A 22,579-nucleotide genomic window follows, 5' to 3' on the forward strand; every position below is an offset into this window, starting at 1 on the left:
AATTTTACCATTGTTTGCAAAGCAAGTCTGAAATGTTCACAGAGACATGACAGAATAAAACTAAGATATAAGCAGAATAATTTTTACAGGTAGACAGACATAATGGACATTGGGCTATTCTGAAGCATTAAGGAAAGAAATCAAAATAAAATAACGTTGTTTAAGCCTTCTTTTACAAACAGGAAAATCAAGACAGCGTCACCTATGGCTAAAAAGACCTTCCAGGTTGCCGGGAAAGATGCAACAAAAAAATTGCCTGTAGGATCAGAAACGAGAATCAGATAACTAAAAGCTTATTTAGCACATACTGCACTTTGCTTCCGGGGAAGGGAGGGGTATTCAGTATTTAATCTGATATTGCTAATACTCCTGAATATATACAGAAGACATAGGCTCATGGAAACTCATCTTAGAAGAGGAAAGAATCCGGTCCAGCCACTTCATTTTGCAGGAGGGGAAACTGAGACATGGGATCTGTCCTCCTGGCAATCGGCAGCAAAGCTCTCCTAGGCCTCATGTCTTGCACTGTAGCAAAAGCACTGTACTAGGCACAATATTCATAAAAGTCACGTATGTATTTTTCCAACAGTAGGGTATCTAAGTATTTTGCAAAATACTTCTCAAAGAGCCAGGATATCATACAAGTTTATTGAAATACAAAAACATTTATTTACATAATAAAACAGCATGAGCTTTATTCTCTCTATTAGAAAAGTGACATGTCAAATCAATATTTTGATATTTTAAACCTGTTAAGAGTGCAGGAAAAAAAATCAAAATTTTCTTTAATCGCAAGAGAAGCTTATTCCCTAAAAATGATCAATGTGGATTTTACTAAACTTAATGGATCTGGTCAGAATCCCACGAATTTAAATGTCTGAGTGGATGGTTACGGCAACATGAATTCTGAGTTATAACAATACATATTCTGTGTAATTAACCTTCAAGGTCATCTGATTAAGGCAATTTAATTAGTCCCTGTCTCACTAGAATGATACAAATTTCATTAAAACTTCATACTACACTAAAAAAAAAATGAATCCTTGTTACTTTAAACCAAATTCAAATATATCATATATACATATTGAATATGCATCAGAAATAAGCGAAACTCTTTAGTATTCAGAGTTGATCCTTCTAAAATATCTGTCATTGTGACAGCACAATTTTATTAATTACCTCTTGGGTTCTTTGTATACAAGGCGTCTAACTCTCACAGTCATACAAAGTAAACGATATTACTCAAATTTCACAAATGAGGAAATGCACATAAGCCATGAAAACAACTTACATTTTCATCAACAGGAAAGAGAGGAGTAAAGATTTTACTTACAATATTCACTGACAATCTTTTCTTCCATATTAAGACTACATAAAGCAATTCAGTCTTTGTAAGTATTTCTGTCAATAAGGGCCACTAGAGAAAAACAAGTAACATCATTAGCACTGGTTGGACTTTCAAAGCCCACTTCTCTTTTGCACTATAATTATTTTTAATGTTTGGTTTTTAGTACTTACAGAGCACTAAAATAAAAAAAAATTAACTTTATATATAATTATCTGAGAATTAAACATTTGTGAAAATGTACAATTTTAATTTATGCCACTCTGTCTCACATTCTCAATGTTGTCTCTCCTTTGAAGGCCTCATCAGGCTGAGATCACTAAAATCGGCCATTTATGGAGCCACAGGAGTTCGGGTAACCACTTAATGGGAGACTAATTAGAGGAGCAATAGAGAACGCATCCTGTGCAGCCTGGGTTCCAGCACCGAGCTAGCCACCGCCAGCTGCGTGTGATTCGGGACAAGCTGCTCCATCTCTCAATCCCTCAGCTGCAAAAAAGGGGACACTGATACCTACCCTCAAACACCTGCTATGAAGTAAAACAAGAGGAAAGCATTTTAGACTAAGGACCAAACTCAGAGCGAGTTTGGTCATTATGATGATGAGGATGGCTGTTAGTAAATTAAGCTAGGCCAAAAAGGAGAAATCACCTTAAAGGAGAAACATTTTAAGTCAATGAGCACTTCTTTTTGGATGCATTGCAGAATATTCTATTGATTTTTTTAATAAAACAAGTTTTGTCCATTAATTATAGATTTACAGGTTCATGACAAGTCTCCAGAAAAAGAATTAGAGGCCTCTAACCCCTGAATACTAAGAAAGTAAAGTTAAAAAAAAATTACGGGGGAGATTATACCTCATTTTGGACAGTATGTGCTTAGCGTGCATGAGGCCCTCAGTTCAGTCCCCATTAACTCCATTTAAAAACTATGTTTTTTAAGAAATGGAGAATTAAAGCAAAAAGATGGAGGAATACAGAATTTTTTAGAGAATCATCTCAGATTTTAGATTGGGAAGAAACCATCCATTTCTCAGAAGAAATCTTGAGAACTATGTAAACTGGATCTGAGATGTCTAGTCTTCTAACATTATTCATGAATTCATATTATCAAGTCTTAAAACTACCTGATAACCCACAGTGGGTGATACTGATCATAAAAGCTGCCAATGCGGATCGAGCTCCGGCTCGGACTGCTCTGTTCTGACATCTCTGCCCCTGAGGCTTCACCAGGCTGAGAGCACTAAATTCGGTCATTCATGAGCATCTCATGTAAGTCCTCCAATTGCGTTTCTCACTCTCCCCTCACCACCCCCTCTGAGGGAAGCACTTTTATCATCTTCCCCACCCGCACACAAGGCCACTGAGGCACAGAGACTAAACCCGTTCCAGGTCACATTGGCATTGAAGGACGTCTGTATTTCTGCTGTTTTGCTTTTGACAAAGGAACCTGAGATATCAATTCAAGGCAGACTGTTAAATAATCAAGTCTGTCAGGTCTTCACCTCAAAGAGCAGATGCTATAAATTCCTGATGTAGGATGAGGCTGCCGCTACAAATTGGCCCAGCTTGAATTTCATATCCAAGATGAAGCAGCGGAAACACGTAAATATTCACGACTGTCAACTCCGCTCACGGGTCTCGGCCCTTCACTGCCTGAACGGGCGTGAAATCCCCACCCCTGTCTGGGAGGGAAGCACGGCTCTTCCCGGTCTCACCCAGGATTCACGGGCTATTTCCCCCCACACACTGGCCTCAATGATTAAAAGCTGACAAGATTTTTACACCATGCAAAACTAAAAGACATTTCTGCAGATGGAGCACTTTCCCAGGCTTAAACCTTTTTTGCCTACACTCAGCAAGGGGGAAAAATGAAACATGATTCTACAAAGTCTCTGGCCCTCAACATTCACAGGAGTAGAACGGCCACAGCACAAAATGACTCTTGACATGGCAGAATGAGAGCAAATTAAAGCCGCTCTACAACAGGCACAATGAGACACAGCGCTCAGCAGTCTTCTGCACACTCATGGTTGTGCAGCCCTCACCACCATCTATTTCCAGAACACTTCATCACACCAAAAGAATCCCCCTTTCACTAGCAGTCACTCCCTAATCCCCCTCCACAAAGTCCCTTGCAACCATCACCTGCTCTCTGCCTCTGCATGTGCCTATTCTGGGCATTTCAGATCACTGAATTCAACAGTATGTGGCCGTTTGTGTCTGGTTCCTTTCACTTAACGTGCTGTTATCAAGGCTTGTCAATTTTGAAGTGGTATCAGCATCTCTCTCTTTTTTTGGGGGGGGGAAACGTTAAAGATTATTAGAAGGTGGTAAGTACTATCAAAAAGAGTACAGTGGAGCATAAGTGATTGGGTTTCAAAGGGAAAAGGGCGGGTTGAACAGTCAGGGTGGACTTTCCAAAACAGGTGGCCTTTTTCATTTTCCTCTTTTTTTTTTTTCATTTTTATTCACTCTTACGTGTGAATAATGTTCCACTACATGGAGATACTACATTCTGTTCATCGATTCAACAGCTATGTATGGACGAGGTTCAGAAGAATGAGTGTAAGTGGTGACTAGCAGGGATGGCATTTAAGCAAAGGGCAAGATGTGCTTTCAAAAAAAAAAGCCAACAAACAGAGGCACAAGGAAATTCACTGCGTTTCTGAGCAAAGTGCATGCTTGCTTCGGCAGGACTACCATGCAGGGCTGGGGCGTATGTTGGCAGGAATCACGGTGTGGGAGTCACCTGAGAAGACTCCTCACTGCAAGCAGCTCAGCCAATTCTCCTCCCTCATCCTGTATTGTTAGAGCAATGTTTCTAGGTTACTCTTATTTTAAGTAATAGCACTTTACTGCACATCTGAACATCTCCATCAGACCACATTACCTCCAAGCCACAGAAAATCATTCACTGACCAGAGCAGATCCAGGACATAACGGTGATGGATCAGGGAGTCTTGCAGCATTCCAGCATGCAGGCACAAACCCCACATGTGCCCTGGTGATGTCTGGAAAATAAAATGCATGGAAATATCTCACTGCTGGTACATGACATCTGCCCTCAAATTGCCCCAAAATCATGCTGGCAAAGCACTACTCAACCCTCTCAGTACAAAAAAAAAAAGGTAAGAAGGAAAATTAAGGCTCTTCCATTGAAAACCAGCAACCATCACTGCCAGTATCTGAGCTGGAATGCTCCTGACTTCGAAAACCACTGCGCATTTACATTTCAAACGTGAAACTCATATATGTATTTCACGTAGATGATATTGCAGTAGGACTTTTCTTTTCAAAATTTCCAGTTGCAAAATTAGCACAAGAAAGTTTATGTTTCAGGTTTAAAAAAAGTCAATTATCCTCCACTTTCTTAATTTTGAACTTACTATTATTTTATAAATGGAGCTATGCTGCGCATTTTAAACAAACTGTTTGATTTCTGCAAACAAGACCTTTATGACCTCACTATTTTAGAGCAAACTTTAACGATTCTTTGAGAGGTGAGGCCTGGGGGGCTCACTAACAGCTCTTTAAATACTGACAAGGATGTGCTATTAAGTAATGCCAAGGCTCTAACTCCACAGTAGCTCAGAAAGCAAAGAAACTACACCAAAAACTTACTTTAACAATTTTATATATTTCTATTCTTTTGAATATTAAATTTCTTAAACGATATGATTTTTCTAGAAAAAGACAACAGCTGTATTAAATTTCCTCCCACCAAGCAATCTTTATCATGAATAAAAACCCCTTTGGAAATCGAAATGACAGGACGTTTCTAGCTAAGTGAACATCCAGAACTGAACACAAACTTAGATCCCATCAGATCTCACTCGAACGAGCTCAACAACGTCCTGGGCTACCCTGGAAATTAGCTCTTCTGTTCCAAATGTTGGCTGAGCTAAGATCATCACACAAGGCAGGGAAAGAGAGAAGAGGAAAGTTCAGCTGACGGCCTCCATCAGTTTTCTTCCAGCCACAAGGTGCCTCTAGGGCGGCCCCGCTAACAAGCCCCCAATAAGGAAATCTGGCATCCACACTGCCCCTGCCGTCCCCAAGCAACCCCGACGCCCTTCTCCCAGCCTGTGAATGGTCTTCTAATGATTCCTCAGTTGGTGGCACCCTCCCCCTCTTACCCGCTACACACACAAACAAAGCCAAAGCAGCCTTCCCAAATCACAAATTTGATTACATCACCCCACTTCAAACCCTTCAGAGGCTCCCTGGTGGAATTCTATCCCCACCCCAGACCCTGCTCGCCCAGCCTCACCTCAGTACCCAGGTCCCCAGTGACCTCAGGGGCCCCCTGACCTGCTCCAACTTCCCACTTGCCTCCAGGCTCATTTTGACTGTTTCCCAAGGAAGCCTTCCCTCCTTCCAAAATCCACAATTTGTTCCTCTGTTCCTAGAATATTATAGGCTAAGTAAACTTCTGACAATGCTAAGCTCTCAAGAAGCAAATACATTTTGCTTACTAATGTGGCTACACCCTCTCTCCCCTAGACTCACAGAAGTGCGCGTGTTATAAATAAATAAATGACGGGGTGAGTCTCAAAGTGACAGACATACCTACTCTCACCCGTCCCGACCCTTCTGTCTGTAGAATATCAGAAGCAAAACCAGAAGTACCTTTCCTGAGGGTCAAATTCTGATGACACCCTTCACTGCCTACTGTGTCAGTTCTAGTAAAACCCAAGTTCTTCCAAAGCCCTCAACCCCAGACTCTCTCCAGTGTCCTCCCCAGAAGGGACACCCTCCACCCTGGACCACACAGGGCACTCTCCCCGGGTCCCCACGCCAAAAGCCTCCAAGCGCCTGCCCGGGCTGCCCCTGTGACCTGAGCCACATTCTTGACTCTTTCTCCTGGCTGATTCTTACTCTGTTATCACAACTGAATGTAGAGCACATTTCTTCCAGGAAGTCCTCTCTGATAATGTCCTTTAGGTCTTCGCTGGGCTCCGTCTACAGCAGCTGTACATGGTGACCAACTGGGTAGTTGCCCCCTCCTTTGAGACCACGAAATCTTGGGGGCCACGTGGGAAGGAGTGAGAGATTGCAAGATGGCTGGGGGAAGCAAAAAGCAAAAATCACAGCCCAAGTCCCAAATTCAAGGACACTTTCTCAGAAAAAATATAAACTATTTCACACGTGTGCAATTTGGCTAATATTTTTGTGGCTTGTGGACAGCAAGAACTTGGTGTTCTAGTCCAGAACCAAGGTTACATGCAAAGAAATGTATATATTCATATCCAAAGGAAACCAGAGCTGCTCAACAACAGTTTGCAGTTAGAATTGAAAGGAACTTTGATAAAGGCAATGTCTCTCTCTCTCTTCTTTCTTTTCTGGCATCATATAATTTTAGAAGTATTTGCGTGACTAAGAGATGGCTACAGCCCGTGATTCTGCACTGGAGTTTTTGAGGCTGAGGAAGCCCAGATCATATTCACTGTGTAAATGCAATCACACCAACACACTGACAGGAGCCCTGGTGGTGGAGCTGATGTTCCAAAGCAGGCAACCATATGTTGTAAGAGAACTCTAAATAGAAAGCAAGAAATGCAATGTCCTGTACTCAATTTCATTTGCTATATGGGCCATTAACTGATAGTATATCTTGACTAATGAAACCCAAAAATAAATTGTCAACGTCGATTTTCTTCATCTGATCATTTTATGCTAACTTTGGATATTAAACCCTCACTCCATAAGTAAAGCTCAGGCTTATGCTGCAGCACAGCTACAGCCCGTGGAAGAAAGCCAATCAAGGGAGAACTGGAGAGTTTCCCTTCAGAAGATGCTAAGTCTGGTTTTGCACCTGCACGTCATTTGCAACCACGTCATCGACAAAGGAGTAAGACCTAACATGTGCGGGGCGAAAAGCACTGCGGTGCTTCCGAAACAACAGAGAACACTGAGCTTTGTGAAACAGTCCTGAGGCACTTAAATCATACTTTTTCTGAAATGCTCCAAAACTGACCCACTTCACCATTCCAGGCACAACAGGGAGGTACCGGAATTAGTAGAGAGAACATGCCCTTGAAGTCTGACAAGGCCATGCTTGAATTCGGCTACAGCACTTACTAGCCACTAAACGGACCAATTCCTTAACCCTTCTGAGAAGGCTTCCCAATCCACAAAAGGGGGCTGCCACCGCCCACCTGGGAGGCATGGATGTGAATGCAACAGGCAAGTAGGGCGGCCGACTGGTACCTGACACGGGGCCTGGCTAGTTTCCCTCCGCTGCCCTTCTCCCTCTTTGAACTTACACTGTTCCCCCGGTAAGGATCAAGCCCCCAGAACAGACTGCCCATATCATCTGTGTATCCCCGGATACATGGCTTACCCTTAGGAGGCCAGAGAAACAACTGCCTCCTCCCAAGTCACTATCAATGTTCTTAAGAGTCTGGGTATTTTTAACTCTATTTTGCAGGGAGACTAATCCAGAACTTTCCAAGCACCATTCTCCAGGTCGGCTCCCCTCTCAGCGCCCATCCCTTCTCACCTCAGATACTTTGTATGATTGCCTTCTATTCATGGGAAAGCGAGTCCGGTAGGGTGGGACTCCCTAGGCCTCCCTCCCTCCCTCACAGGTGAGTGTGACTACTTTCTCGCCACTCCAAATCCAGCTTCTAAGAAGTCTACCCTCCCAGACCCTGCAGCCTCTGCACATTCCCAAGACACACACATAGCCACGACCCTCCCTTCAGATTTCTTCCTGGCTGGCCCTGCCCATCCCCCGGCATTAGAATGAAAATGGCATTAGAATGAAAATCGCAAACGCGCTGACTGACACACCAAAGCTGCATGGTCTGGGCTTTCCTCCAATCCAGGCACAGCCCTGCCCCCCCAGCCTCAGTCTGCAGCTCTCGAGATGATCTAATTCACAAGCAAGGCTGTGAACACCAGCTAAGAATGACGACTCCCAACGTGTATCTCTAGTCCTGCTCCTTCTCCTGAGCCCCAGTCTCATAGGAAAGAGTGTCTCTTTGAAGTCCTAACTTGGATGACAAATGGCACCTTAAAAATGCCTCATGTCCACCATTTACTCTGGAATTCGATTCCTGGCATGTACCTCCCAGACTCCCCATTTTAGTAACAGCCCCAGCACCCATCTATGTGTTTGAGGTCACATTCAATTTCCCCTGTTCCCTCCCCCCGGCCCTGCCCTGGAATCTGTCATGTAATTTCCTTCACTAAGCCCATCTCAAGTCTAGTTCTGCAGGGACCATGGCCGGAACCCCACAAGCTCACAGCATGGTGCAGTGAGTCACAATCCTCCGTAGGTTACTCCCTGGAGGGGGAGGCATCTCCTGGCACGGGTCACCTCAGAAGGCACTGGATTCTCACAAAGGAGGCCCAGGAGAAGTTCTCACGTGGTCTGAGCTTTGAAGGGCCCGAGGTCCGGGGGAGCTCCTAATTAGCAGACACATTTGCCAGTGAGCATGCGAGGATGCAGGAACCTAGGCAAGACTGTTCTCACTCCGACCCCTGGGCTCTCGGGAGCCACGGGAAATGCCTGTGTCCAGGGTAGTACAGCCCGGCCATCACAGATACCAGTCTGCATTTGCCAACCCGGACAGCACAGGCTCCATCTACTTGCGACACTTACTTCTGTTCTGTTCCCCACCCAGAATGTGATGGACTCATTTAGATATTCTGTCCTGACCCAAGCGAGACAAATTCAGTGAAAAATGAAGTGTCCACATTTGGACCAGAGCATGAAATGAGAAACAATGTCTCATGGTCAGCATGATGGTGGTGGCCAAACACTTCCACCGGGTGAGATGAACCATGGTGGGGGTGAGAATCCAAGGTCCTAGGTCGGTCAAAGCATCTTCCTTCACGGTTGACTGGGGTGTTGGAGACTGACTACCACAAACTAAAAGAAGCCGTCAGTGGTGGACGTCAACTGCAACAGAAACGGATTCAACTCTTTACTGCCAACATGGGTTAAAAGTAAAGGCCGGGGCAGGGAGGTCTGCACGGCTGCTGAGGCAAACCACAGACCCAGCTGTGAATGCCCACTGGCTGGAGCAGAGAGGAAGCTACGGCCCTTTTTGCAGTCCCTGTGTCCAACAGATCCAGGTGAGCCAGGTACTTAGGAGAAGGCCATGTTGTCCTGATACTCAGAAAACCCAGCCTCATAAAGGGAACAAAAGAGTGGCATGGATTTTAGACCCACTTCTGCCCCTTTATGAAGGCAAAGTAAGGTAAATGGCACGGGGAAGTTGAATGCAAAGGAAAAAAAACTGACTGCTTCCTCCAACAGCGTCCCCTGCAGCTCCTCCATCCCGATCCTGCCACTTCCTCATCAGTGACCGCCGGCCAGGAAGCGCCCTCACACACGTCACACAGCGACAGCCAGGAACCACATGCCGAGCACGTTTGTGTAAAAGCAGGAATCGAGCAAGGTGCTGCAGACTTTGACTTTCCAAGTTTAAATTCTCCATGAAAAGAATCCCTCAGCAGCCGCCTTAATCAGTTCGCATCTCACTTCTTCAAAACAATCAAACAAGTTTAATAAGGGCGCATTTGTCACCAAATATAAGGAGGACCAAACATGTCCCTCAAAGTAAGGATTTTAACAGGTATCAAACACCAGTGGGTGATGTGCTAACAAAGCAAATATTCCAAAAAATTAGAAATTAAAAAGATGACTAGGATAATACACGGATCAAGGCATCTGTTAAGTTTTTGCTTTTTAAAGCGATGGAGACAGCACGGAGGGCGATCTGGCTATTCCCAATGCAGGGTGTGCACAGCCCACATTTTCAGAAGCAACAACATGCTCACTGGGCAGTGAAAGAGAAAAATGAACGAAGAAAAAGGAGAAGAGGAACAAGAGATAATTAAAAACACACAAGAAGAAAAATGATTTTTACAGCATGTACATGAATTTACGAGAGTGTGTGAGGCCAGGGACGCGGGGACGGTGAGACCCACCCTCACCTCCTGCTCCAGGGGAGGCAGGGGCCTGAGGGGAGCGGCGCTGCCGGGGGACCCCAGTGTGGTCAGCGCCCCTAACCAAAACTCCACCTACATGCATCTAGGCAGCTTTTGAGCTACAAATTGTGGTCACATTTCAGGCTCACTTCCACCACGAGTAGCAGGAGAGAATAAGGCTCTTCTCCTGAACCAAAGCATTGCTTTATAAATTAATGACTGTGGAATAGAAAAAGCAACAATGGAATAAAATGACTGGAAGAGAATGTGCTTGACCCGAGCTCACTGGTCGCGTTAACTCACTGACATTAAGATGCTGGCTGAGCCCTTATGGTACCAGAACAGAATGACCCACAAGGAGGGAGGTTTAATGCGCTGCTGTGTTTGATGCCTGGAGCCATGCGTGGTACACGAGGTTCTGGGTAAACAATGGTGACAGTGTCTTCCACTATGTGCTAAGCACACATCCAGCTACTCCGCCAAATCCCAAGGGCAGACTTCAAAAGTCAAAATCAAGCTGACATTCTCTGGTGTGTTTTTAGACTCAGAGCGAAGCAGTTGCTTAGCAAAAATGTCACCAGTGCCTCCTATGACAAAAGAGGAGGCACTGGCCTGGGGGCTGGGGAAGGGCTTCGGGCTTCGACTGCTCACCCACCAGTCTGTCCAGGGGGAGAAGGTGGTCCCTGCTTATGTTGCACCGATGCACCTACCTTGACTGACGCCTTGGGACTCAGCAGGTGGTGACAGGTGAGGTGAGCGGAGCCAGCCTTGGTGTACCATGGTGCTGGCAGCTATGCTCTCAGCAGTGCCAGGTTCCTAAACCTGACACCTCATCTCCAAGGAGAAGAAGGGGAGTGCGGGCATGTAGATCACAGGGTCCTGTGAGGACAAGTACAGATCATGGACACGAAATGACTTGCCCCTTCCTTAAGCCATAGAGGTATGTTCGGGAGGAACAGAAAATTCATCCAGAGCCCGCTAGGCACCTCACGCAGGTGGGACTCGGGTCCCCTCTGCCTATCACTCACAGGGCTGGTCTCGACATTCTTTTTATCAATTATCTGGCATCTTCTCCTCCAACTTACCAACAACCAGAAAGTAGAATCTGATCTTAGTTATGTTCAAGAATCACAGAGCACCGCCTCCACAGCGGGCCCGGCAGCATGTACCAGGTCCTCCGACCGTCACCTGTGGGACCGCCATGAGCGATCTCCAGACTCAAGGACCAAGGCCGTAGGCTGGGGGGACACAGCTTCGCTCACTCTCCCCAGCAAAGGGGGACCACCTCTCGGCAAAGGCATCTCACCCTCTTCTGCATGAGGGACAGCACGATAGATACACGGGGAAACGGGGCAGAAGGTGGGAAGCCCAGAAGAGCTCGTCTGCACTTCCAAGGCAAAGTGGGGTCGTTGACTTAATCACAGTGACAAAGTGAGAATGAGCATTTCTCTGTTCTCTACCATACTCCGTGATACACCTTTCCCTGCATTAGGAGTTAATTCGGAAGTCCCTGGCAGTGTTTCTGATATCCAAACCTGGCATGGTGGCTGTCGGGCAGGAAGAGAGGGCCTGAGCCGAACAGGTGCTGGGCCTGGGGGGCAGGAGACACTGGCTCCAGCCCCAGCTCAACCAGCGCCTCGTTCTGCCTCTCGGGATTCAGCATCTCATCTATAAACAAAGGGTTGACACTGTCTGAGGACAGGCTTCCCAACAAAAATGAAATGAGAGCCATGTAAAGAAAGTTTCCCAGTTGCCACATTTAAAACGGTAAACAAAGAAACAAACCAACAAACAAAAAACAAATACTAGAAACAGATTTTAAGAACAGATCTTACTTAATCTACTGTATTTAAAATACTAACATTTTGACATGTAATCAATATAGGAAGTAACATGATAGTTAATATTCTTTTACTAGACAAGCCTCAGCGTCTGATGTGCATTTGACCTACAGCACATCTCAACACAGACCAGCCTCCTCCCCAGTGCTCCTAGCATCAGTGACTGTGGCTACTCTGTTGGACAGCAACTCCAGGGGTCCCACCAGTGGTCCTGGCTGAAAAGCGGGAGTAAGTGTCCACACTAACCCTAAAAGGATCTCTCTGAAACAAAGGCAGGTTCACTTTTAAATGTCTGTAAACCGGCGGGCTGCCCCTCCCTCCCCCCTTGGCTACAAGACAGTCTTCTTCTTTGCTGATCCCTTTCTGGATGTAGGGAAGAAACCTGGCACACAGCCAGGGTGGACTGGCCTCCAGGGAAACTTATCTGCTGTCTGTCTTCAGTCCCATGACGTCCTCCTTCTCAAACGGGATGCAGAGGAGGGTGATCTTGTCCCCAGACTTGTCGGGGGCACCATCCAGCTACTTGGACTTGGGCAAGATGAGGAGTGACTCTGTGAAGTCCTCGATCCTCTTCTCCACCACCCTGCAGTCCTCGTAGATTGAAGGCCACGTTGGTGAGCAACTGCTCGGCTACCTCCCCATGCAGCACAAAGACAAAGAGATGAGAGTCATTAAGCATGGTGTCATTCAGCTCCTCTGCACATGGAGCTTCTCGAAGCCCTTGGCCGAGAGGCAGTCGGTAATGGTGACAAGGCCCACGACCTTGCAGTGGGTCTGGAAGTCGCTCCACCCATTCTCGGGAGCATAGTGGTGCCTATAGTGGATACAGAGTGTCCACTGGGAGCCGCACGGGCTGATCTGGCTCACCGAGGAGATTCGCTTATAGATGCAAAAGAAATTCTCCTCTGAGATGATCCCCACGGGTTGGACCACCACGGGAAGAGTCTCATAGTCCTCAGCACACTGCATGTACTCAGGGATGCTCATGTTGCAGGCCCTGCTGAGAGGGGAGAGGAGATCGAGGTACATACTGTGCTGTGGGCTGTGGGCCCATCTGGGTTGCGGTGACCTGGTGTGTACCAGTCACAAGGCAAGGGAAGCCAAAGCAAATCCGGGGGTACAGTTTGTCCTCAGAGTCTGCACATGGCTACCGTAGCTCGGATCACATTACCCAGCTTTTGGTCCAGGCTTCCTGCCCCTGCAGTGTAGGGTCATTTCTTGTTTTCTGTTTCCAAGCAACTAGCAAGGCCCTGATGGAAAATCACTGCTCAAAAATGCTGAATAAATAAATGAACAAAGGAACTGCTTTCCCCAACCCCCTTCAGCAGAATATAAAGAAATATAAAGGTCAAAAGATCTGGATTTCTATCCAATTTATTTGAACTCCTAAGCTGCAGAATAATGGATAAGAAAACTCTCCTTGGGGAGGACGGTACAGTTCAGTGATAGAGCACAAGCTTAACATGTACGAGATCCTGGGGTCAAAGCCCAGTACCTCATTTTAAAAAATTAAACAAATAAATAAACCTAATTATCCTTCTCAAAAAAATTTTTTCAATTAAAAATTCAAAAAACACCTTCAATTGACACATCATTGTAAACTTGAATAAACTTCAATTAAAAAAAAAACTCCTTGACTTACAAGAATATATCTGGATTACACAAGTTTGCAAATGTAAAATGCCTAGGGTACCACCTTCATAAAAAGGAGGGACTGTACAAATTTACTATCGCTCCTTTATGAGCTATATTTCCTTTTGGGGGGATTATAACCTCTCAGAGTTAATTTTCTCAGATTAAAAAACAAACATTACCTGATTCTCAGTACTGCTGAAGAATCAGATAACCCTAAGAAAGCATCTGACCCACAGAGGTTACTCAATAAATGTTTGTTGAATGAATGAATAAACAAACAAAGTGAATGCTGCTCCCTGCCACAGACCATCATAATGGTAATACCTGGAAATCCCAGGCCCATGTTCCACCCGACTCTACACTAACCCTGTGTGTTTCTCTAAGCCCCAGTTTAATCGTGAATAGAAATAAGGGCAATAACACAAACCTCAAATTGTTAGTGAGTCAGTAATGAATTGTACCCCAACATTGCAAGATGGAACCATTAAGGAAAACTGGGCAAAGTGTCCATAGGCCCTTTTCATATAATCTCTTAGAATCACATGGGAATCTACATTACATCTCAAATAAAAGGTATAAATTTTTAAAGAGGTTATTGAGGTTAAGTGAGCTCACTGTCTCAAAAAATGAACACACAGTACAAATAGGACAATGCCCAGCCCATGAGATACACTCGGTTAACATTCCCACTGAACCCACTGGTCCCTTCAACTTCAGAGCACAAGGACGGGTCCTCGTGGCAATAGGCCACTGCACCTGAAGCTAAGAAAGCTAATGGTGCCCACTACCAAGAGCCCCTGTCACCACCCTTGTTCTAATTTTTTTTTGTAATTTTTTTATTAAATAGAAACTCCCAATTGCATAGCCTTCACCTGACCAGATATCATGATTGCAGCCCTTCAAAACCTGACCACAGAGATCATGATGGCAGCCCTTCTTGGTGAAACAATAAAATGAAAAGCCATTTCCACAAGATCTCTGTGTAAATCTACTAGGGAACTTCATCCTACACTGAGGAAGAAGACTGTGGAGGAGGGGGCAATCTCAGGCAAGGAGAACTATGGGCCACCTGTCCCACGATGGACTTTAGACTCAACCCTCACCCTCCAGGAACTTCAAAATACACACCGACAGAGTGCTATGGACAAGATTATTTTTTTTAAACAAATCCCTGAATCCCTAGCAGGTCTTTTTTCTACCAAGACACAAATGGCTTATGTGTATAATGTTTCAAAAAAGCCCTAAAAAATTATCACCCCAACTTGACACATCAAGAAACAGAGGTAGAGAACTTTATCTCATTGTACAAGATTAGAAAGAGGCCATGTCAGACACCGTATTTAAATCGAAGCCCCTGCTCCAGTGCTCAAACTAGAAAGTGTGACATACTGCCCCTTTCCTGCCCTCTCCCAGCAATAAATCTCTGAATAGTCTTTTCTGTGCCACCTGGAATCACAATCACATCAATTTTCCACAAAGAGCTATGTCACCCCTTGGAGGAATTATCAAAATCTAAAGGGTTGGTTTGAGAGAAGAGATTTGCATTTTCTGTTTCTCAAAGGAAACATGGCTTTAAAAGAAACTGAAAAGCACTTATCTAGTCTAAGCCCTCATTGTGCAGAGAAAGAAACGGAGGCTCAGAAGAGATGAGGAAAGGGCCTTATTAACATATATAGCCTCATTGCAGCACCAAGCCAGCACTGGGCACTTCTGGAGGAGGATCTGGGAGGCCCAGGAGAATGAGTGTTAGAAATAGGAAAGAGAAGAAGCATACAAGGTCCTGTCTCTACACCACCATACCATGAAATTCCACCAAATTACCCTGTATGGGTGCACCAAATATTAAGGTGGGCTAAACAGGTTATAGAAACCTGGAATTCTCAACCATAGTTGAAATTCCAACATTTACTGTGTTTTTTCCCCAGTTCAAGCATCAACTCAGTGGACGCTCTGTACCAGGGACTACATGAGGCCTGGATTTCTCCCAAATACAGATCTCTATTACCACGTGTGCAAACCACATAAAGGCCACCAGAAGAAAAGTGCCCACAGATAAGATGGAATTACTGAAACTGAAAACTGTCAACCAGCATATATTACTAGCAAAAGCGGTGCTGCTAGAAATCGACTCATGGACATAGAAAGCAAACTGTGGTTAGCAGGCAGGAAAGGGAGGATTAATGGATACACATTAATAAATATAAAATAAATGACAAGGACCTACTATATTGCACAGGGAACTATATTCAATTTCTTGTAATGAGTTTCACTAAAAACACTCTAAAACAAATGTATATACATATGCATATGTTTATAACTGAATCTCTGCTGTACACCTGAAACTAACATTGTAAATTGACTACACTTCAAAAAAAATAATTTTATATAATAAGTAAAAATAAAAGCAACGCCATTAAGAAAAAATAAAAGAACACTCTAATCCCCTTAGCTGTAGGTGGTGGAGAATTCTGGTTGCAAGCACCAACTCCGCTGGATCATTCCAGCACTGGCTGTCACTCTTTCTGACCCTCAACGAGACACTTGGCTTCACTGAGGTTACTTTTCTTTTCTGTGAAGGCTACAGTTGCAACTAACAATGTATAGAATCTCATCATTCACAAGCCCAACAAATAGCGAGGACTTCCCATGGGCCAGGCTCTGGACAAATGAAAAGATAGGGTCCCAGATATATTCATGGGTAGAAGAATTTTATTCCATAAGGACATTAATTCTTCCTGTTTTCATAGGCAGATTCATTGCAATTCTGATTAGAATTCCTACCAGATTTTTCATGGAATATAACAAGTTAGTTTATGGTCAGGAATAGCCAAGAAACTTCTTTAGAAACACCACTGGGGAGGGGTGGATAGGTCATTCATGTCCACTGGTCTTTCTGAAGTGATGAAAACGTTCTGGAATAATAATGGTTGCACAACTGTGAATATGCTAAAAGCTGCTGAATTGTACCATTTAAATGGATGGACTTCATGGTGTGTGAACTATATCACAATAACGCTGTTATATGAAAAAATATTTCCTGAGAATTATTTTTCTGTTTATACCACTAGTCTGACTCACAATTTAAGAAAAACAAAAAGTCAAAACAAAACAAACTGTGCCAGGAGCTCTTTAGGATTGCAATGTCCCTGGGTCTCCAATGCCTCTGGTGGTGCTGTTCCTGTTAACACACACTAGCTGGGCTGGGCTAGTTAGAGACTGTAACTATCTTTTTAAGATCTACGGTCTCACGTTTCACCCTGGGAGAGGGAAGGAAGGAGGATGTCACAGCCTCATGCCTTCAGTTCATTTTTAAATGAACCAAGCCTTGCTTTCAACACTGTAAACCCTCGCAATATAAAAACACGTGACATCAACAAGCACCGCCATCATAACACCTGAAAGTGTTCAAGGTACTTACCTGGGGCAGAAACACTAAGGGAAGAGACCGAAGCTCGCTCAGCACTGACACTCCCTTTTCCTGACTCCAACTGGAGAAGCTGGGCGTTACAGCCTGAGGCTCTCAGCCCAGGGAGCAGCGCCCATGCCGCTGATCTGGTCCTCGGGGGGCGGGAAAGGGAGAGGAGGGCAGCCCCGAGGTCGCGCGGCAGGGAAAGCAGAGGCGGTGGAAACGCTGTCTGCAGCCCCGCTCGGAGGCCAGCCCAAGCCCCAGCCCCAGCCCCAGCCGCCCGCCCCGGTCCATGTCCGCAGACCCTGCCCGCCCGGGACACAGCCGGCCCAGGGGCGGGGACGGGCCGGCGGCCGAGGAGAGGCAGCCCGGGAGGAGAGGACTCGCGGGTGGGAGAGGGGAAGGGGACGCCAGCCGCGGACTGAGGGGAGCCCGGCTGGGTGAGAGGCGGCAGGGGCACACCTGGCCCTGGACAGGTGTGACCGAGGCGTCGGGGCAGGAGGCACGGGCAAAGTGGTCTGGCCTGAGCAATGCAGCTGAACACAGGCTGACTGGCGCCCTGGGGGGCTGTGACAGGCGGACCGCCCTCCCGCAGCCTCCTGACCCCTTTCCCGGGGGCCCCCCAACTTGCAGTTCCACAGCCAGAGCCCCCGGCCCCAGGCAGGAGCCAAAGGCCTACCGGGCGACACAGCTGAGAAGCCTTTGGGCAGATCCCTGGCTTGGAGATGGAGCTTCCAACCAGCAGACCAGATAGCACCGACTGCGCATGCGCAGGAGGGCCAGCGATCGGCTCTTGGTTCTGTGAGAGAAGGTGGGACAGCGAGGGAGGGAGAAGATGAGAGCGGGTGGAGAGGAGGGTAACAGTGGGGGGAGACAGATGGACAGGAGGAGCAGAGAGAAGGGAGGACTCTTGAGAGGGGAGGGTCGTAGCGGAGTTGGAGAGAAAAAGCTTTACCTCTGGGGCACCTCGAAGGAGGCAGCAAACCTGCCTCTGTACGCTTCTGTAACCCTTCAAGACCCGCAGCTGAAGTTTTACCTCCCTGATCCAGCCCTCCATCCGATGCTTCTGCAGAACAGCTACGGGTATCACACCCGTTGCCCCCACGGGGAGCTAGGTTTCCTGTTGCTCTGGGAACCAAGCACCCGCAGGGTTTGTCACTCAGAACTACCTTGGGAAGAGTACATATTCCCCTTTTACACGCTGGGAAACAGGCAGGCACGATCTCTGCCTTAGCTCCACTGTCCCCGGTGTTGGGCTGGCGGGGAGCGGGGTGGTACAAGATCAGAGCCCCAGACAGAGCAGACTGCCTGAGTGTTGGTGCAGAGTCCCCATCCCTCCTGGATAAACCACACCCCACCCTAGTGGAAACATCAAGGGCTCACAGTAGTTTCCTGGGTGTGGGAGAGCTGTCCTCATGTGAAGGAAAAGTCCAGCTGGACTAACAAGCTAAGTCACAAATCTAAGTGTGATAAGTGTCAGTTTACTGATCTAAATTCTGCTGGGTTAACTCGTAAATCTGAAGTTTATTGTCAGTTTATTGGGCTTACAACCTAACTCGTAAATCCAAGCTCAACAAGTGTCAGTAACTTGATCTATTACAAATTGATAAGCTCCAGTGTACTGATTCCTTGCTTTTTGTTGTTTGAGCCTTATTGGCTAATACCCCCTTACTTGTAATTAAGCCTTTAAAACCTCATGTGCACGTCTTGGAGGTGCTCAGAACTTCGGAGCAGAAGCCCCTCTGAGCCCGCCGGCATAATAATTCTGAGTACTCCAACACTCCGATTCGTGCTTGTTTCTTGGCTGGCCTGTTTCCATAACACTCAGCTCCAGTGCCCAGCTTTCAAGGTAGATAGGAGTGTTACCATGTCCAAATTCATTCTCCTCAGTGCAGAACAGGCCAGTAAGTTAGGAGACCAGATGTTGGGGCATGGAATAGCAAGTTTCTGTAGACTTAGACGGCAAACTAATGTCCTGGAAAACCATCTCCCCAAGTCACAATTCAGGATCCTTTCCTACGTGCTTGGTTGTTACAAACTTCTTAGTGTAGGAATTCCTTCTTGTTAGAATCCTTTGTTCTTGCAGCTATCTGCCTGGGTCAGATACCTGTCAACCTCCAACAAAACAAACTTTATTTTCTCTTCTGCAATTTGTTATCTTTTAATGAATGAAAAAGTGTTAAATATCCTTAAAGGTCAGAGCCTTCAGAATAGGCTCTTCTGTATATTTCAGGCTCTAGGCAACATTGTTTTAGAAGCAAAATGAAGCCTAGGAGACAGAGCATAGGGTTAAACTCAAAGGAACAGATCTAATATGGGGTCATATTTGTTCTGTTTTATTACCCGGGCAGAAGCCACTTGAGGATTTAAATCACTTTAAGTTAAAAATAAGTAAAAGTTTAAAGGAATTTACACACATAGGTGGGAATGTGCAAAGCATACCTGGAAAAGCACCCAAAGGATAGTAAACAGTGGCATCTCCAGAGAGGGCTGAAAGAACAGAGGATGAGGGAAAACTTCTTTCACTTGTGTATTTTTGTGCTCTATTTGAGTTTTTTTTTAACCATTTGCTTGTATTTCTTTTTCAGTTAAAAAAATGTGTAATGGAGCAAAGGAGTAACTAGCTTAGCAAATACAGTAGCCATGGAATCACTGAGTCATCCCTTTTGATTTAAGCCAGAAAGCATTTATTGACTCTCTCCAATGTGCTCATTCCTGTTTTAAGACTTCTTTTATTATTATTATTATTATTATTATTATTATTATTACTATTATTATTACTTTTACTATTACTATTATTACTTCTATTTTATGAAATAATAACATGGTATACCTCACCCCTGCCCATGGCTGGTGGAAAACCAACTGGGTTTTTATTGAGTTGTTTTCCAAGGAGTAGAGATGTGTTATAAAAAGAACACATCTTCAGGGCAAAACAGGCAGAGTGCTTTTCCAGCAGGCCAGATAGCTATGAAGGGTTTTCAACAGAGGCGCCCAGAAGCTGAGAGAGAAAGCCTCCAGGACACTACAAAAAGCTGCCCAAACTGCCTTCTCCATGGCACTACTGAACTAGGAAAGAACAAATCTGTCTCCATATTTGATCTGTTCCTTTGATTTTAACAAAGACAAGTTAATATACTCTGGTCTTTTCATGGGTTATGATGTCACAGAGGAGATGGACAGGTCAACAAGGAATCACTCTGCCGTGATCACGGAGCCGGGGAAAGGGATGGGCTGCAAGATGTATGATGCAGCCGCAACTGTGCCCATACTTCTAGGCAGGTATCCAAAGTCGCCTCGACAAGGTGTCAAACACTTGGGCCCACGTCCTCATCAACAGACATGTATTAAAGAGAAATGGAAACATATAAAAGCCAATACCCTTGCTGAGTACACCGTCCAAAGTGCAAAGTCTCAGTTTGACAACTGGCCATCTCTGTTCCCTGGGATTTATTCTTGGAGAACCTTAAAAACCACTCCTCTCTCCTCAAGAAGTGCTGCATATTTGTCCTATCTTTGGCTCAGGGATGGAGCACGTTCAAGTGAACTTTAATGTCTGCACAGATTTGACTGTCTTTCTCCGGGTTCACTTGTCCATTCCAAAGAGGCCTGAGCTAAGTCCACCCTCCATAAGATCAATTCCCTCCAGTGACAGCTCATTGAGCCAGCAATTAAAAGCCAATTGAACAAGACTGTCCTCAGCTAAAAAGTTCACCCACCCTTCACTGTTTTCTTAATCTCTTCTCCTGGCTAATTGCAAAAGACTAACACCTCCCTCCACCAAGCTAACCAACTATGCCATTTTGTCTCCCCAAAGAGAAAGTAAGGTCCATAAAAGAGGAGACAACTGCATAGTCACCTCTGAATTCCTAGCATATAGTAATGTCAATAAATAGAACTATGATTATAGCTACTTTCCTTTAAAAGCTTTCTGGTTATTTGAATGAGACCTTGGAAGAGAGGTGTTTGCTGTCCAGTATCTTGATCCACAAGACTCTGGAGGCCTTTTTCAGATTGGCTGTTCACTGATTCATTCAAAACACAACTTATCAGTCAAGGAGAAGCTGTGATTTTCTGCCAGGAGTTTGTGGTCACTCTCATGCCAGAACAGCTTTAACATATATCCTTACCTTGGATTTGTTATTTTTCCCCTCTTCCAACAAAATTGACTTTCCTTACTTTCTTGCCTTGAGGAATTTTTTTTCCAATTTCACCCTTTAGTAAACCAAGATTCTCGGGATGGGCTTGGCCCATAATATGATCACCCATCCAACTCCTAGTGTGAGAGGCCTGGGGCTCACCACCTGCCCTCCTGTCAAGGCAACTGAAAATCAGTTTAGGAGCCAACCAGCACCCCAGGGCTTCTAAGGCTCGTGTATCTCCGAGAATCCCTGCTTTCTCATTTGTCTTGGCTTCTGAAAATTTCCCCTCACTTTCTTGACAATTAGTTGTGCAGCTTGAAAGATGAGGAAGGAAGGTTTTATTTCTTAATCAGCATTTTAAGGAACTTGTGTAATGAAGGTTTCCACGAGTTTCTAGAACCCTCCATTGCTGAGACAGAAAACACACTAGACATTTTCTAAATTTAGCCCTCATGTGCATTTTTTCTTTGCTTTTGTTTTCTTAACTGTTAACAGACATTTTTTAATTAAAAAAAAATAAGGCCCCAAATAGGATAGAACATTGAAGGGGCAAACAAAATTAAAGGGAAAAGACAGAAAAATGATAACTACTCTACAAAGTTAATAAAATACATACATTATGTATCAGAACAGCAATTCTCAGTAACAGCTAATTGAAACATGACGATGAGGTAAAATTTCTCTCCTGTCAGGACATGGCCAACATAAAATACAATTAAACCAACAAACTAATATCTTAAGTCTGGCGAGGTACAGAAGCCTACAAGTGAAATGTGTCTTCTTCTGGAAAAGAGGGAGACTCATCAGCTATTTTCTGTGGAGCCTGAGCCCACGGGGAGGACGGTGAAGTGAGCTCTGTAAGTACCCAGTTAACAACGTGATTGATGAATAAATAGACGTGAGCTTTGATGACAGAGGTGATACTAATATTCATTTCTCCTGTAAAGTATGATTTCAAGTTCAGTGATCAATACTTCGGCGTCCTCACGTGTTGAGATTATAGGAAAATGCACAGCCTGGGCCCAGACTTCCTCTTTCAGCTCCTGACAATGCACATAGATGTCTCAAGGTTACCTCCAACTCCACCTGCAAAGAGCTGACTTCATGGTGCTCCTCCCATAGCCGTCCCACCCAGGGAACCTGGTCGGGGGGGTAAGATCTCCCTGCCTCTCCCAACTCAGTCCCATCACTCACAGATGTGAATGGACTCCTCCTTCAGGGCCCAGATATCCTCAGTCACCAAGTCCCACCAACCTCACCTGACC

The 22,579-nt window shown here is 45.2% G+C and overlaps 1 protein-coding gene across 3 annotated transcripts in view; it reads right to left on the reverse strand.

Moving 5' to 3' along the window:
* The window catches only part of LOC140693132 (trafficking protein particle complex subunit 9-like), a 92,140-nt gene that overhangs the window by 42,700 nt on the left and 26,861 nt on the right, over nt 1-22,579 (reverse strand). Inside the window, exons 1-2 of one of the 3 annotated variants that reach the window (XM_072957209.1) lie at nt 11,001-11,137; nt 4,267-4,358 (exon numbers count right to left, since the gene is read on the reverse strand). The exons of 1 other annotated variant lie outside the window; for it this stretch is intronic. In XM_072957209.1, the coding sequence (XP_072813310.1) occupies nt 4,267-4,358; nt 11,001-11,070 (162 nt within the window). In that variant the 5' untranslated portion in view covers nt 11,071-11,137. Of the gene's footprint in view, nt 1-4,266; nt 4,359-11,000; nt 11,138-22,579 lie in introns of those variants that run through there. One more of the 3 variants, XR_012068826.1, reaches the window with a different exon arrangement.

The sequence above is a fragment of the Vicugna pacos genome, unplaced genomic scaffold (assembly GCF_048564905.1).
Source record: "Vicugna pacos unplaced genomic scaffold, VicPac4 scaffold_19, whole genome shotgun sequence".
Lineage (NCBI taxonomy): Eukaryota > Metazoa > Chordata > Mammalia > Artiodactyla > Camelidae > Vicugna > Vicugna pacos.